The sequence below is a fragment of the Lutra lutra genome, chromosome 11, assembly GCF_902655055.1.
Source record: "Lutra lutra chromosome 11, mLutLut1.2, whole genome shotgun sequence".
Taxonomy (NCBI): domain Eukaryota; kingdom Metazoa; phylum Chordata; class Mammalia; order Carnivora; family Mustelidae; genus Lutra; species Lutra lutra.
This window is the reverse complement of record NC_062288.1, coordinates 86,676,926-86,693,599: the sequence shown is the minus strand read 5'-3', so window position 1 is coordinate 86,693,599 and position 16,674 is coordinate 86,676,926. Positions and strand designations below refer to the sequence as shown.

At 40.5% G+C, this 16,674-nt stretch overlaps 1 protein-coding gene across 2 annotated transcripts in view; it reads left to right on the top strand.

Moving 5' to 3' along the window:
* CEP41 (centrosomal protein 41) overlaps window positions 1-16,674 on the top strand; it is a 53,930-nt gene that overhangs the window by 20,573 nt on the left and 16,683 nt on the right. Inside the window, exons 1-2 of one of the 2 annotated variants that reach the window (XM_047695713.1) lie at window positions 10,595-10,996; window positions 14,988-15,035. In XM_047695713.1, coding sequence (XP_047551669.1) covers window positions 14,996-15,035 — 40 coding nt within the window. In that variant the 5' untranslated portion in view covers window positions 10,595-10,996; window positions 14,988-14,995. Of the gene's footprint in view, window positions 1-10,594; window positions 10,997-14,987; window positions 15,036-16,674 lie in introns of those variants that run through there. The other variant, XM_047695712.1, reaches the window with a different exon arrangement.

Below are 16,674 nucleotides of genomic sequence, written 5' to 3'. Positions count from 1 at the left end.
ATTAATTGTTTCATAGTTATGGGACTATTCAAATTATTTGTTTCCTATTGGGTGAGTTGTGGTAGTTTGTGTGTTTTGAGGAATTAGTACATTTCATCCAAGTTTTTAAATTTATGTGTGTAGGACTGTAATCTTCACTTATTATTCTTCTGTTGTCTGAAGTGCTAGGCCCTGTTTCATTCCTGATACTGCTCATTTGTGTCTCTTCCCTTTTTTCTTTGCTATGGATTTGTCCATTTTACTGATACTTGTGAAGAACAAGCGTGTGGTCTTTAAAATTTCATTGATTTTTGCTCTCATCTGTATTGTTCCTTCCTTCTGCTCTGGGTTTATTTGTTCTTCTGTTTCTAGGTTGTTGAGGGTGGGAACTTAGCTTATCATTTTAAGACTTTTCCTCTTTTTTAATGCATATAGTTAGTGCTGTAAAATTCTCAACACTGCTTTAGCTGTGTCCCACAAATTTTGATATGTTGTATTTTCATTTTCATTCAGTTCAGTGTACCTTTTTATTTCCTATGAGACTATCTTTCTGATCCATGAATTATTCAGAAGTGTGGTGTTTCATTTACAAGGGTTTGGAGATTTTCCTGTTATTTTGATTTCCCGTTTGATCCCATTGTGGTTGAAGAACACCCTGTTTCGATTTTTTAATAAATTGTACTGATGGGGGGACAGTTGGGTGGCTCAGTCAGTTAAGTGTCTGCCTTAGGCTCAGGTCATGATCCTGACTCCTGAGATCAGCCCCATGTCAGGCTCTTTGCTCAGCAGGGAATCTGCTTCTGCCTCTGCCCCTCCCCCTGTCCATGCTCTTTCTCTCTCAAATAAAAAAATAAAATCTTTTTTAAATACCTTTAAATTAGCTTTAACATTGATGTTCATTTTATTGCTCAGGATATGGTCTATCTTGGCATTTATTCCGTAGGCACTTGAAAAAAACGTACATATGCATATTTTTGCTTCTTCATATTTTTCTTCTTTCCTTAGATTTCAAGATTCCTTCTTCCCTTTTTCTTTCTGTTTTTTTAAATACATTTTAAAATAAGATTTTAGGGACGCCTGGGTGGCTCAGTTGGTTGGACGACTGCCTTTGGCTCAGGTCATGATCCCGGAGTCCCGGGATCGAGTCCCGCATCGGGCTCCCAGCTCCACGGGGAGTCTGCTTCTCCCTCTGACCTTCTCCTCGCTCATGCTCTCTCTCACTGTCTCTCTCTCAAATAAATAAATAAAATCTTTAAAAAAAAAATAAAATAAAATAAAATAAGATTTTATTTTATGTAATCTCTACACCCAATGTGGGGCTCAAACTCACAACCCCAAGATCACACACTCCACTGACTGAGCCAGCCAAGTGTCCCTACTTTTCCTTTTTTTTTTGTCTTTTTTTTAATGTTTTTTTATTTTATTTTATTTTTTTTTATAAACATATATTTTTATCCCCAGGGGTACAGGTCTGCGAATCGCCAGGTTTACACACTTCACAGCACTCACCATAGCACATACCCTCCCCAATATCCATAACCCCACCCCCCCTCTCCCAACCCCCCTCCCCCCATCAACCCTCAGTTTGTTTTGTGAGATTAAGAGTCACTTATGGTTTGTCTCCCTCCCAATCCCATCTTGTTACATTTATTCTTCTCCTACCCCCTTAACCCCCCATGTTGCATCTCCTCTCCCTCATATCAGGGAGATCATATGATAGTTGTCTTTCTCCGATTGACTTATTTCGCTAAGCATGATACCCTCTAATTCCATCCACGTCGTCGCAAATGGCAAGATTTCATTTCTTTTGATGGCTGCATAGTATTCCATTGTGTATATATACCACATCTTCTTTATCCATTCGTCTGTTGATGGACATCTAGGTTCTTTCCATAGTTTGGCTATTGTAGACATTGCTGCTATAAACATTCGGGTGCATGTGCCCCTTCGGATCACTACCTTTGTATCTTTAGGGTAAATACCCAGCAGTGCAATTGCTGGGTCATAGGGTAGTTCTATTTTCAACATTTTGAGGAACCTCCATGCTGTTTTCCAGAGTGGTTGCACCAGCTTGCATTCCCACCAACAGTGTAGGAGGGTTCCCCTTTCTCCGCATCCTCGCCAGCATCTGTCATTTCCTGACTTGTTAATTTTAGCCATTCTGACTGGTGTGAGGTGATATCTCATTGTGGTTCTGATTTGTATTTCCCTGATGCCGAGTGATATGGAGCACTTTTTCATGCGTCTGTTGGCCATCTGGATGTCTTCTTTGCAGAAATGTCTGTTCATATCTTCTGCCCATTTCTTGATTGGATTATTTGTTCTTTGGGTGTTGAGTTTGCTAAGTTCTTTATAGATTTTGGACACTAGCCCTTTATCTGATATGTCATTTGCAAATATCTTCTCCCATTCTGTCAGTTGTCTTTTGGTTTTGTTAACTGTTTCCTTTGCTGTGCAGAAGCTTTTGATCTTGATAAAATCCCAATAGTTCATTTTTGCCCTTGCTTCCCTTGCCTTTGGTGATGTTCCTAGGAAGATGTTGCTACGGCTGAGGTCGAAGAGGTTGCTGCCTGTGTTCTCCTCAAGGATTTTGATGGATTCCTTTCTCACATTGAGATCCTTCATCCATTTTGAGTCTATTTTCGTGTGTGGTGTAAGGAAATGATCCAATTTCATTTTTCTGCATGGGGCTGTCCAATTTTCCCAACACCATTTATTGAAGAGGTTGTCTTTTTTCCATTGGACATTCTTTCCTGCTTTGTCGAAGATGAGTTGACCATAGAGTTGAGGGTCTATTTCTGGGCTCTCTATTCTGTTCCATTGATCTATGTGTCTGTTTTTGTGCCAGTACCATGCTGTCTTGATGATGACAGCTTTGTAATAGAGCTTGAAGTCCAGAATTGTGATGCCACCAACTTTGGCTTTCTTTTTCAATATTCCTTTAGCTATTCGAGGTCTTTTCTGGTTCCATATAAATTTTAGGATTATTTGTTCCATTTCTTTGAAAAAAATGGATGGTACTTTGATAGGAATTGCATTAAATGTGTAGATTGCTTTAGGTAGCATAGACATTTTCACAATATTTATTCTTCCAATCCAGGAGCATGGAACATTTTTCCATTTCTTTGTGTCTTCCTCATTTTCTTTCATGAGTACTTTATAGTTTTCTGTGTATAGATTCTTAGTCTCTTTGGTTAGGTTTATTCCTAAGTACCTTATAGTTTTGGGTGCAATTGTAAATGGGATGGACTCCTTAATTTCTCTTTCTTCTGTCTTGTTGTTGGTGTAGAGAAGTGCAACTGATTTCTGTGCATTGATTTTATATCCTGACACTTTACTGAATTCCTGTACAAGTTCTAGCAGTTTTGGAGTGGAGTCTTTTGGGTTTTCCACATATAGTATCATATCATCTGCAAAGAGTGATAGTTTGACTTCTTCTTTGCTGATTTGGATGCCTTTAATTTCCTTTTGTTGTCTGATTGCTGAGGCTAGGACTTCTAGTACTATGTTGAATAGCAGTGGTGATAACGGACATCCCTGCTGTGTTCCTGACCTTAGCGGAAAAGCTTTCAGTTTTTCTCCATTGAGAATGATATTTGCGGTGGGTTTTTCATAGATGGCTTTGAAAATATTGAGGTATGTGCCGTCTATCCCTACACTTTGAAGAGTTTTGATCAGGAAAGGATGCTGTACTTTGTCAAATGCTTTTTCAGCATCTATGGAGAGTATCATATGATTCTTGTTCTTTCTTTTATTAATGTGTTGTATCACATTGATTGATTTGTGGATGTTGAACCAACCTTGCAGCCCTGGAATAAATCCCACTTGGTCGTGGTGAATAATCCTTTTAATGTACTGTTGAATCCTATTGGCTAGTATTTTGGCGAGAATTTTTGCATCTGTGTTCATCAAGGATATTGGTCTGTAGTTCTCTTTTTTGATGGGATCCTTGTCTGGTTTTGGGATCAAGGTGATGCTGGCCTCATAAAATGAGTTTGGAAGTTTTCCTTCTATTTCTATTTTTTGGAACAGTTTCAGGAGAATAGGAATTAGTTCTTCTTTAAATGTTTGGTAGAATTCCCCCGGGAAGCCATCTGGCCCTGGGCTTTTGTTTGTTTGGAGATTTTTGATGACTGTTTCAATCTCCTTACTGGTTATGGGTCTGTTCAGGCTTTCCATTTCTTCCTGGTTCAGTTGTGGTAGTTTATATGTCTCTAGGAATGCATCCATTTCTTCCAGATTGTCAAATTTGTTGGTGTAGAGTTGCTCATAGTATGTTCTTAAAATTGTCTGTATTTCTTTGGTGTTCGTTGTGATCTCTCCTCTTTCATTCATGATTTTATTTATTTGGGTCCTTTCTCTTTTCTTTTTGATAAGTCTGGCCAGGGGTGTATCAATCTTATTAATTCTTTCAAAGAACCAGCTCCTAGTTTCGTTGATTTGTTCTATTGTTTTTTTTGGTTTCTATTTCATTGATTTCTGCTCTGATCTTTATGATTTCTCTTCTCCTGCTGGGTTTAGGGTTTCTTTCTTGTTCTTTCTCCAGCTCCTTTAGGTGTAAGGTTAGGTTGTGTACCTGAGACCTTTCTTGTTTCTTGAGAAAGGCTTGTACCGCTATATATTTTCCTCTCAGGACTGCCTTTGTTGTGTCCCACAGATTCTGAACTGTTGTGTTTTTATTATCATTTGTTTCCATAAATTTTTTCAATTCTTCTTTAATTTCCTGGTTGACCCATTCATTCTTTAGAAGGATGCTGTTTAGTCTCCATGTATTTGGGTTCTTTCCAAATTTCCTCTTGTGATTGAGTTCTAGCTTTAGAGCATTGTGGTCTGAAAATATGCAGGGAATGATCCCAATCTTTTGATACCGGTTGAGACTTGATTTAGGACCAAGAATGTGATCTATTCTGGAGAATGTTCCATGTGCACTAGAGAAGAATGTGTATTCTGTTGCTTTGGGATGAAATGTTCTGAATATATCTGTGATGTCCATCTGGTCCAGTGTGTCATTTAAGGCCTTTATTTCCTTGTTGATCTTTTGCTTGGATGATCTGTCCATTTCAGTGAGGGGAGTGTTAAAATCCCCTACTATTATTGTATTCTTGTCGATGTGTTTCTTTGATTTTGTTATTAATTGGTTTATATAGTTGGCTGCTCCCACGTTAGGGGCATAGATATTTAAAATTGTTAGATCTTCTTGTTGGACAGTTCCTTTGAGTATGATATAGTGTCCTTCCTCATCTCTTATTATAGTCTTTGGCTTAAAATCTAATTGATCTGCTATAAGGATTGCCACTCCTGCTTTCTTCTGATGTCCATTAGCATGGTAAATTCTTTTCCACCCCCTCACTTTAAACCTGGATGTGTCTTCGGGTTTAAGATGAGTTTCTTGTAGGCAACATATAGATGGGTTTTGTTTTTTTATCCATTCTGATACCCTGTGTCTTTTGATTGGGGCATTTAGCCCATTAACATTCAGGGTAAGTATTGAGAGATATAAATTTAGTGCCATTGTATTGCCTGTAAGGTGACTGTTATTGTATATTGTCTCTGTTTCTTTCTGATCTACTACTTTGAGGGTCTCTCTTTGCTTAGAGGACCCCTTTCAATATTTCCTGTAGAGCTGGTTTGGTATTTGCAAATTCTTTCAGTTTTTGTTTGTCCTGGAAGCTTTTAATCTCTCCTTCTATTTTCAATGATAGCCTAGCTGGATATAGTATTCTTGGCTGCATGTTTTTCTCGTTTAGTACTCTGAATATATCATGCCAGCTCTTTCTGGCCTGCCAGGTCTCTGTGGATAAGTCTGCTGCCAATCTAATATTTTTACCATTGTACGTTACAGACTTCTTTTCCCGGGCTGCTTTCAGGATCTTTTCTTTGTCACTAAGACTTGTCAATTTTACTATTAGGTGACGGGGTGTGGACCTATTCTTATTGATTTTGAGGGGGGTTCTCTGAACCTCCTGGATTTTGATGCTTGTTCCCTTTGCCATATTGGGGAAATTCTCTCCAATAATTCTCTCCAGCATACCTTCTGCTCCCCTCTCTGTTTCCTCTTCTTCTGGAATCCCAATTATTCTAATGTTGTTTCGTCTTATGGTGTCACTTATCTCTCGAATTCTGCCCTCGTGGTCCAGTAGCTGTTTGTCCCTCTTTTGCTCAGCTTCTTTATTCTCTGTCATTTGGTCTTCTATATCGCTAATTCTTTCTTCTGCCTCATTTATCCTAGCAGTGAGAGCCTCCATTTTTGATTGCACCTCATTAATAGCTTTTTTTATTTCAACTTGGTTAGATTTTAGTTCTTTTATTTCTCCAGAAAGGGCTTTTATATCTCCCGAGAGGGTTGCTTTAATATCTCCCATGCCTTTTTCAAGCCCGGCTAGAACCTTGAGAATCATCATTCTGAACTCTATATCTGACATATTACCAATGTCTGTATTGATTAGGTCCCTAGCCTTTGGTACTGCTTCTTGTTCTTTTTTTTGTGGTGAATTTTTCTGCCTTGTCATTTTGTCCAGATAAGAGTATATGAAGGAGCAAGTAAAATACTAAAAGGGTGGCAACAACCCCAGGAAAATATGCTTTAGCCAAATCAGAAGAGATCCCAAATCGTGAGGGGGGAGAAAGGGGATAAAAAGGGGTTCAGAAAGAAAAAAAAAAAAAAACTATTAAAAAAAGAAAGCCGATAAAAAATATAAAAAGGAAAAAATATATATATATATTAGATAAACTATTTAAAAAACGTTAAAGAAGAAAACGGTAAAAGTTAAAAAAAATTAGCAGAAGAAGAGGAAAAAAAATTGAAAAAGAAAAAAGAATTAAATTAACTGCAAGGCTAAAGAATCATGGGGAGAAAGCCATGAGTTCCGTGCTTTGCTTTCTTCTCCTCTGGAATTCTGCCGCTCTCCTTGGTATTGAAACTGCACTCCTTGGTAGGTGAACTTGGTCCTGGCTGGGTTTCCCGTTGATCTTCTGGGCGAGGGGCCTGTTGTAGTGATTCTCAAGCGTCTTTGCCCCAGGCGGAGTTGCACCACCCTTACCCAGGGCCGGGCTGAGTAATCCGCTCGGGTTTGCTGGGTTTGCTTTCCGGAGCTTTTGTTCCCTGAGCGCTTTCCGTAGAGTTCTGGAAGACGGGAATGAAGATGGCAGCCTCCCGATCTCTGGCCCGGAGGAGCCGAGAGCCCGGGGCCCCACTCCTCAGTGCGCCCTCAGAGAACAGCGCCCAATGACTCCCGTCATCCTGGCCTCCGGCCGCGCTCCGAGCTGACCGAGCCTGCGACCGGTTCAAGGTAACCCCGAGCTGAGAGTCACTCCTCGGCTCTGTCTCTGTAGCCGGCTTCCCTGTTCTAATACCGGTAAGCTCTGCGACACTCAGACACCCCCGATCCTTCTGTGACCCTGCGGGACCTGAGGCCGCGCTGACCCCGCCTGGGCTTCACCCCAGCCAAGCCTCTGGAGCGATGTCCCTCAGCGGAACAGACTTTTAAAAGTCCCGATTTTGTGCTCCGTTGCTCCGCCGCTCGCCGGGAGCTGGCCCCTCCCGCTGTGGTCTATCTTCCCGTCGCTTTGGATTCACTTCTCCGCCAGTCCTACCTTTCAGATAGTGGTTGATTTTCTGTTTCTAGAATTGCTGTTCTTCTTCTCTTCGATCTCCCGTTGGATTTGTAGGTGTTTGCAATCTTTAGATAAGCTATTTAGCTGATCTCCCGCTACCTGAAGTAGTCTCAGCCTGCTACTTCTCCGCCATCTTGACTCCTCCCCCCCTACTTTTCCTTTTTGATTAGAGAACTTTCTTTAGCTGTTCTTTAGGATAGGTCTGCTGGTAAACAGACTCTGAGTTTCCTTTCATCTGCAAAATGTCTTGATCTCCTTTCATTCCTGAGGGGAATTTTCTCTGAGTGTGGGAGCCTAGGTTGACAATTACTTTCTTTAAGCCCTTGAAAAATACTGTGCCACTTTCTTCTAGCCACCATGATTTCTGATAAGGAATCTGCTCTCATTTGAACATTTTTCCCATATAGGTAAGGTGTCGTGTTTTTTTTGTTGTTCTTGCTGCTTTCAAGGTTCTTCTTTTCTTTAGTTTTCAGAAGTTTAATTATGATGTATCTTGGTGTGAGTTTCTTTGGGTTTATCCTGTTTGGCATTCCCTGGGCTTGTATGTACATCTATAGATTCATGTTTCTTGTCAAATTTGGGAAGTCTTCAGCCATCGTATCTTCGAGTACTTTCCCATCCCCACCTCCTTGATCCTCTTTTTGGTGCTTTGATGGCACCTCATCATAGCCCAGCAAGGATAGAAATCAAGCCCCATTCCCCGACCCACCCCACCCCACCCCCACCACCCCAACATTTGCTGACAGGTGAGGGTGGTGTTTGGTTGGAGTAAGGCAGTTATTGTCTGATAGTTTTCTGGCTTGCTAGGCTGTCCCTTCCCTAGTCCTTTGGGTGGAGCCAGCATGCTTTTATGAGGGATTTATTTTTTCCTGTCTGTCCATTGGTGTTTCTGGGTTGCTGGCTTCTTTAGCTCCAAGTCTAAGATATATGAGGCAAACAAACAGGCAAGACAGATAAAACAAAAAGCCAAGTAACTCAACTATCATGCCATTTCTTGGGTCCTGAGGTCCCTACCCAGTCTGTCCTCCTGTCTCCAACCTATCAAGTCTTCTTTTATATTTTATATGTAATGTCCAGGGTTTTTTTTTTTAATCCATCTTTTTTTATAATTGATATATTATTGTCTTAAATTGAGATATTGTCTTAAATTGAGATACCATAAAACTCGTACTTTTAAGCAGTTCAGAAGTTTTTAGTACATTCACAAAGTTGTGACTCCATCATCATTCTAATTGCAGAACATTTTTGTTATCCCAAAAAAGAAAGCCCATATCCAAGAGCAATCACTTCCCATTCCTTACTTTTTCCAGTCTCTGAAAACCACCAGTCTACTTCCTGTATCCATAGTTTGCCTATTCTGAACATTTCACGTAAGTGGAATCATGTAATATGTAGCCTTTTGTGTCTGGCTTCTTTCAGTTAGTGTAATGGGTTCAAGGTCTGTCTGTGTTACAACATGTATCAATACTTCATTATTTTTTACTGCCAAATAATATTCTATTATACAAATATATTCCACATTTTGTTTATCCACTTGCCAATTAATGGACATTTGGGTTGTTTATACTTTTTAGCCACAATGCTACTATAAACATTAATGTACACATTTTTGTGTGAACATATGCTTTTAATTCTCTTGGTTATATACCTAGGAGTCATATAGGACCATATGTGGTAACTCTGTGTTTAATTTTTTGAGGAACTGCTAAATAGTTTTCCAAAGCAGCTGCACTACTTTGCATCCTCACCAGTAATGTACAAGGGCTCTTTTTCTCCACATCCTTGATGATGCTTGTTACTGTCCATCATTTTGATTATAGTCATCTTTGTGGATATGAAGTGGTATCGCATTGTGGTTTTGATTTGCATTTTCCTAATGACTAATGATGTTGAGCACCTTTTTATGTGCTTACTGGCATTTGTGTATCTCCTATAGAGAAATACCTATTCAGATCATTGGTCCAGTTTGTACTTGTTGTTGTTGTTTTTTTCCATTGCTGTGTAATAATAGTTCTTTTACATAGACTGGATCCTAGACCCTTATCAGAAATATAATTTGCAAATACCTTCTCCCATTTTGTGGGTTGTCCAGTGTTTTTGTTGTACTTAGCTGAAGGAGTAAAGTACATCTACCTCATCTTCCTAGAGTCATAAGTCTCCCAAACTAGTTTTAGAATAGCTTTTGGAAGGTCCAAAGTGTACTTCATGGCTTAAAACTCGGTATTTTAAAGTCAGTGTGGGACTATGCTAGTGTTCGATTTTTGTTGTTGTTGTTGTTGTTTCAAACTTAGACATGATTTTGAAGTCAATTTCAGGGGTGGGTTTTAATGGTTTTTCCTATGACTTACCTCCTTGAGTAGTCAGAGAAAGTTTCCGCTTGGTGTGCCATGGCCTATTGGTTATGTGCCATGATACATGTCCCGTTAGCTCTCTGGGTAGCCATCAGGGCCCGGGGCACCCAGCATGTACACCAGCGTGTTGTTCAAATATTATCATTTATATGTGTACTGACAGGTGCAAAGGGTGAGGAGTCCTGGTTAAGAGAGCACAAGAATAACCTTATGGCCCGGTGAGAGTAAGGAGCCCCTGTCTATGGTACGTTTTTAAGCTCTGCAGTCAGAGCAGTGGAAATAGGGCCAGGTGTGAGTGAGCATTCCTCATTTCTAGGCAAAACAGACGGGTCTTCAATCTTTTCTTACCAAACAGTGAGCAATTCAGAGTTAATCACAAGGAATCAAGAATTGCATGGTATCTCCGGTCTTCGCCCAGATCACCTCCTGAGTTCTTCAAAGACTGCTGTCTTCTTCCTGGGTAAAGATTATTTTTGACTTCTATGCTTCTGACTCTACTTCTCCTATAAACTCAAACACTGCTGTATAGCCACGCTAGAAACAGCAGAATCATTTTGAACTTCAAATATTTCTTTTGTTCCATAGGTGCCTGGGTGTCTCTTACCGGCTCCCCAGCCTTGCCAGCCAGTGCCATGAATGGATTATGCTTCTGACGAAATCCCTGACGGCGTTTTGTTCGGTCTCCACCGCAGGGTTCTGGTGTATTCTCAAGCACCGTTTCTGGGTTTCCGTTCCGCAGCACCACAGGCTGATGAAGGGACACTTTCCAAACCACAGGGCTCTCCCTTTGTCAGTGTCCTGCACTCTTTCATCGCCTGCACTAGCCTCTCATTTCAGTCTCTAGCCAATCTAATTTCAAATGTCTTCAGTTTTCTAAAATTCTGTAGATTTTTCTCCACTGTGCCTCTTCTAGCCTTATTTTCAATTTTTTAAAAATACATATTACTCTTGTTATCGCCATACAAACTAGTCATTTTCTTTTTTAGCCTCTACTCTGCCTGAATATTTGCTAATAGCCTTGATCTTAAGCACTCAAACTCATTACAGACAAGGTACTCTTCACTTTTATTTAGTATTTAATTCTGTTTCTTATGTCAAAGGAAGAAATGTATGTGAAAGCCTTTTATTAACCAGAAAGCACTATACACTCCTATAACTTACTGAGATTAACAAAGGGCCACTGTGCTTCTTTTCACGCTTTCTGCTCCTTCTGAGCCAAAGAACTTCTCAGTAGAGGAGGGAAATATTGAAGAAAAATAAAGCAATGGAGTTGTCTCTTAGCAACTGAGTTCGTGCCTTATAAATCTTGCCCACTTTAGATTGCTGCTGCTCAAAATCACTTGCTTTCTTTACTGGCTCAGTGCGAATAATGTTATTAAATTATAGGAGAACGAAGGGAAAAAATCTAACGAATGAGTCACTCCGTTTATTGACTGTGCTCTCTCTTGCGTAGCACTGTTGATGGAGTTGGGTTGTCTCTTGATTCTAATCACGAAACTTTTTTATGTACATAAATACATGTGTGTGTGTGTGTGTGTGTGTGTATAAGAGAGAGAGAGATGTGTGTGTATGTGTGTGTGTGTAGGTATCTTTTTTGTAATTTAAAATATAAACTTGGTAGAAGCTGAATGCCACCTTATACATTTTGAGGTTACCCAAGTCTTGAAATAATATGGATGTCACATAGATGGTACAAAACATAAACTGTGATAATGATCAAGGTGTGTTTACCTTAAAAAAAAAATCAAGTGTCCAAAAACTCAAGCCAAATTGGGGGTGTGATAATTTGTGTTATAAAATAATTCATTATAAGGATTCTTCAGATAGTAGATCTTCGTAGTATATTTCACTTAGCAAATAATTCCAAGTACCTTTTGTACTAGACAATGGAAGAGATAAAGATTCCCTGTGTGTGTGTGTGTATAAATAGTCTTTGGCTTTCACTATCAGAAGGTAGATAAGACTTGCACACAAATGAGGCCGTAGGATGATGAATTCCTTGTGGGTGGTGAGCTGAGTCTGTAGAAGTTCAGAGGAGGGAAAGGTCACTTCCAGCTGGGTGAGCTATTATGATTACATGGACAAGATGACATGTTAGAGAACAGAAGACTAACGGAGAGTTTGTCAAGTTTAGTAATTAAGGCAAGATTGAAGAGGCAGGTAAGACGTTGGCGCTTTCAGCTCTAGAACAAGGAGTTTAAACTTTAGTCAGGAAGCAATGGGGAGCCACTGACATTTTTTTTTTTTTAATCAAAGTCTTGTCTCAGAAAATTTATCTAGCAGTAATGTGTAATTTCAGTTAAAAGAAAAGAACTGGTTTGCTGATAGTCTTTTATGCTCCTTTTGTATGAAACAAAGCTGCATTTATAAATAAGCCAATTACAGAGTTGATTCATTTCTAGTCTTTTTAGAAGGTAGTCAAAAGCCTGTTTTTGATGCAATTAGATCCAGTAAGATAAACTGCGTAGTTAAGAGAGAAGTGTTCTATGAAATGGGGTGAAATACTACGTTTCATACTTTCTAAAATCATTTTTAAGGATCTTTCATGGCAGGCACCCTAGTGTCTTTCTCCACCTGAAGCAGTGCAGAAATTCCCCATTTCCTCTTTTCCCCCACTGCTTGGATAGAATGAATGTCTATAATGAAAAGATCTTCTTATCGGTCACCCTCTCAGATTTGTTCTTAATTTTACCAAATATTTTTATACCTCTGCAAAAGACTGCGTTTGCCTGCCTTCTCCTTTAGTGGGAGAAACAGAAGGAGCGCCGGCCTACCTCACAGGGTTGTTGTGAGACCCCACTGGTACAAAGATGAAGTGCTGGGTAAATACTCAGAAAATGCTGATAATTGATTGATTGAGAAATGGGCTTGGTGTTGTTTCGCTTTTGGTGGAAACCTCTCTAGACTGGAAATGCAATGTTTTAATAATAAAGACCATATAATAAGCCTGGCTATTGTCTTCCATGTGTGGTGTGCCTTGGGGAGTTCAGAGCGTAAAATGGGTCCCACCTGCTACTATTAGGGAAATCACACTTCCTACATATTTACCTCACAGTGAAATCGTGTTTTTTAAAAGCAGCAACACCCGAGAGAAGCAGTATGTTCTCGTGAGCCGTATTACAAATCAGGAGGTTGGGAACATTCAGCCCGGCTTAGTTACTCATTTGCCGTGTCACTGGACAAATCGGTGATCCTTTTTGTACCTCAGCCTCTTTTTTTTTTTTTTTAAGATCTTATTTATTTATAACAGAGACAGTGAGAGAGGGAACACAAGCAAGCGGGGAACTGGAGAGGGAGAAGCAGGCTCCCCGCTGAGCAGGGAGCCCCAATATGGGGTTCGATCCCAGGACCCTGGGATCATGACTGGAGCCGAAGGCAAACACTCAACCATCCGAGCCATCCAGATGCCCCTGTACCTCAGCCTTCTGACGAGACCGCCTGAAGCTGCCAGGCCAAAAGAAGCTAACTGCTGGGTCAGCAACACACAAATATAGAGGACTCAGGAACACCCGTGACCAAAAGCTGTTATGTAAAATAGTTTAGGAATGAGACATTTGCCATGTCTTCCCCATTGTATTGACCAGTGGGTTCCCACCTGAGGTCAAAGTTGCAAAGGGAGAAGGGTGTGTGTTAAGGAAGAATTTGTGGCTCCCACTCCAGAAATCTGGTCACATCTCGGGTCACTTCCAGCTGAAGAACCTAGAAAAGATCATATTTGATGCTATGTTGGTCTGGGGTGCTGTTTGAATCTCTTAGCCATTTTCAGGGTCTCTCCTGAGAAGTCTCAGGCATTTCAGCAGCCCTGACTGCTGTCATGTCTCTCTGAGCTTTTGGAAGGCCACAATCTGGCTCTAGGGCTACGCTGTGTCCTGCTGTCTCATCCTGATCCGGACAGTGTGTGTCTTCAGGTGGAAAAAAAAAAAGAACAAGTGTTTTTAACTCAGTGGAATTTTATTCTCTGATGAATTTATAAGTAAAGATAAAATAACATGATGTAAGTTTTTTGTTTTGTTTTGAAGATGTATTTTGAGTTTCAGAGCAAGAATTTTCTCTACTTCTGACCTAAAACATGAAGAAAGGCTCAGGCTAGTCCTTAAAAAACATCAGTTCGTGCCATTAATTGAAAGCATTTCTTTTATCTGAAGTTGGACTGAATCGGACTAGCTCCTCCCAAAGCTTAAAAGTTAGCACAATTTTCAAAATGAGAAAACTTTGAAACAGTTTTCCCCTTTTTTGCTGTATCTTTCGAATGCCAGGCAGAGCTTGCTGTGTTGAATCAAATTGAAGCATGCCCAGTAAAAAATAATAGCCCCTGGCTTGGGAACTAGACCTTTAGTTCGTTCGGAAACCAAAAGGATCCTGGCCCAGTTTTAGTGTATGGAAACCCTCCAAACCACCTTGGCTAGCCCCAGTATTGTAGAACCAGGCTATAGAACACGAGGGCTCAGTGCTCTCCGCAATGGTGGGAATTTGCTGTTATTTCTTAGCAGATCAAATCCATGGTGAATACTAGGGCACAGACTGTGTGGTCTACTTCAGGCTGCAACATCAGCAAGAAAAGTTGAAGACCCAAGTTCAGGAAAGCAAGGGAAACCACAAAGACTAAGCAGAGAGCAAGGGCTTGCTTGGGTAGCCACAGCAGCACATTTTAGACATTCAGAGAGATCCTTGCTTCTTTCTTTCTTATTGGCACATTTTCCCCACAGAAAGATTATGGGAGAATAAAGGGAGGAGGAAAGTCTTGACTCAAAAAGAAAAAAAAAAAAAAAAAGGTTATATAAAGTGATTATTTGTATGGCCTGGGACTTCCTAGTGTTTACTGAGTGTGTACCCTTTCAAGACCTGTGACCAATACTTTCCCCTTGATTCCTCATCGTTTAACGAGGCTATATAATCCAAAAGACTATTAATGTGGTCCAATTTACCTACTATGATTCCATAAGAAAAAAGATAGGAAGGCTAAGGGAATACTTGTACTCCATTCTGTTTTTGCAGTGTTCGTTCATTTTCTTCTACCAAAAGCCTGTTTTATTCTCTTTCTAGGTAACAGTATGACTAAATACACAGAGAAGCTAGAAGAGATCAAAAAAAGTGAGTAACACTATGTTCTGGGATAATGGAGCCCTGAAGTTCTAGAAGTAGGTTATTAACAACCTTAGCCCCATCCTACAGCCGACAGGCATAGAGAGCTATGGGAGGCGGGCGAGCCTGGCAGGTGCCAAGGAGGATGTGGGAAACCCTTGTACCATCCCAGCCAGCTGCTAAGGTTGTCGCCTGAGGGCTGAGTTCTGCCCAGCTAACATCCCACAGGAGATGTTAGTGTTAGAATGCAGAATGAGCTTTCTAGTTAGGCAGTGAGAGTCCGAGCTTCTTGTTTCACTGGACTGCAATCTCCACGACCTTTTTCAAGGTCATGATCTTTCTTGTCTTCTTCGTTTTTTCTATGCCTGAGATAGTAAGCATACTACCTCTCCTTTCATAGCCTCCTTTGGCGTATAAATTAGTCGGTTATTCATGAAAGACCTGGGGGGGCGAGAGGGAACAAGCTTAGTCTTAAGTGGTGCTGCCATGCCTTCTAAATTCATTGCAGTCTGCTTTCCTTTAATTAAAAATCATATTTCATGCACGTCCTTTTTACAAACTAATCTGCTTTCAAGATAAGCTACTAGTCACCGAGTACATCGCCCTTGCACAAAATCTTAATTTTTCAACTTGTGTCCAAAATGGATGGAAAGTGTATACACCAAGCCAGAATGAAAGAAGTAGAAACATCTGTTTCCTAAGATGGATTTGTCCATCTCCTCAGTAGAGGAACCTGGTGCCAGGGGAGTAGTTAGCTAATGGGAGGCAAGAGGCCCTCTAATGGTTCCCAGTTCAGGACTTCACTCTGGTAATACACATCCTTTGGGAAGAGAATATTACAAACCCAGAATTCACCAGAACTTCCCTTTTTATAACAGGCCTTCTAATTTAAATGATAATGTTTCTGCTTCTTTTGAATTGCTGCGGCATTAAGAAACCCTAGCCAATAGCGTGGGGACTCAGGGGTGGCTTTATGCTGTGACCCTGCTGGTTGCCGTGTTTGGCTGTAAGGGCTGTTACAGACATTTGTTTTTTCCTGTGTAATTGTCACACCATCCTTTTCTTCTTCAATCATTTATATCAGATTTTGTACTTTTATTATACTTTACATTACGTAAGTATATATATATAGAGAGAGAGAGGGAGAGAGAGAGAGAGAGCATATTTTACTATTTTAAACTTATTTGGAAAAAAATCTCATTACTCACCCATGCCTCATTGTTGTCATCCTCAGTTCATCCACAGCAGGTAAAATTCAGCTGGCTTGCTTCTGGTTGGGCTTGCGATCCCTTTTGCCTCCTATCCATTCGTAGCTTAGTGTAAGCACTCATGTCCACACCAAGATTTGTCCTCTGAAAATGTCCCATTCCACCCAGATTGCGGAACCCTGTTTAAAACATTTCTTAAAAGCACAATGTGGGGGCGCCTGGGTGGCTCAGTGGGTTGGGCCTCTGCCTTCGGCTCTGGTCATGGTCTCAGGGTCCTGGGATCGAGCCTCACATCGGGCTCTCTGCTCAGCGGGGAGCCTGCTTCCCCCATATCTCTGCCTGCCTCTGTCCCGACTTGTGATCTTTCTCTCTGTCAAATGAATAAACAAAATCTTAAAAAAAAAAAAAAAAAAAAAAAGCACAATGTGGTTTCCCTAATA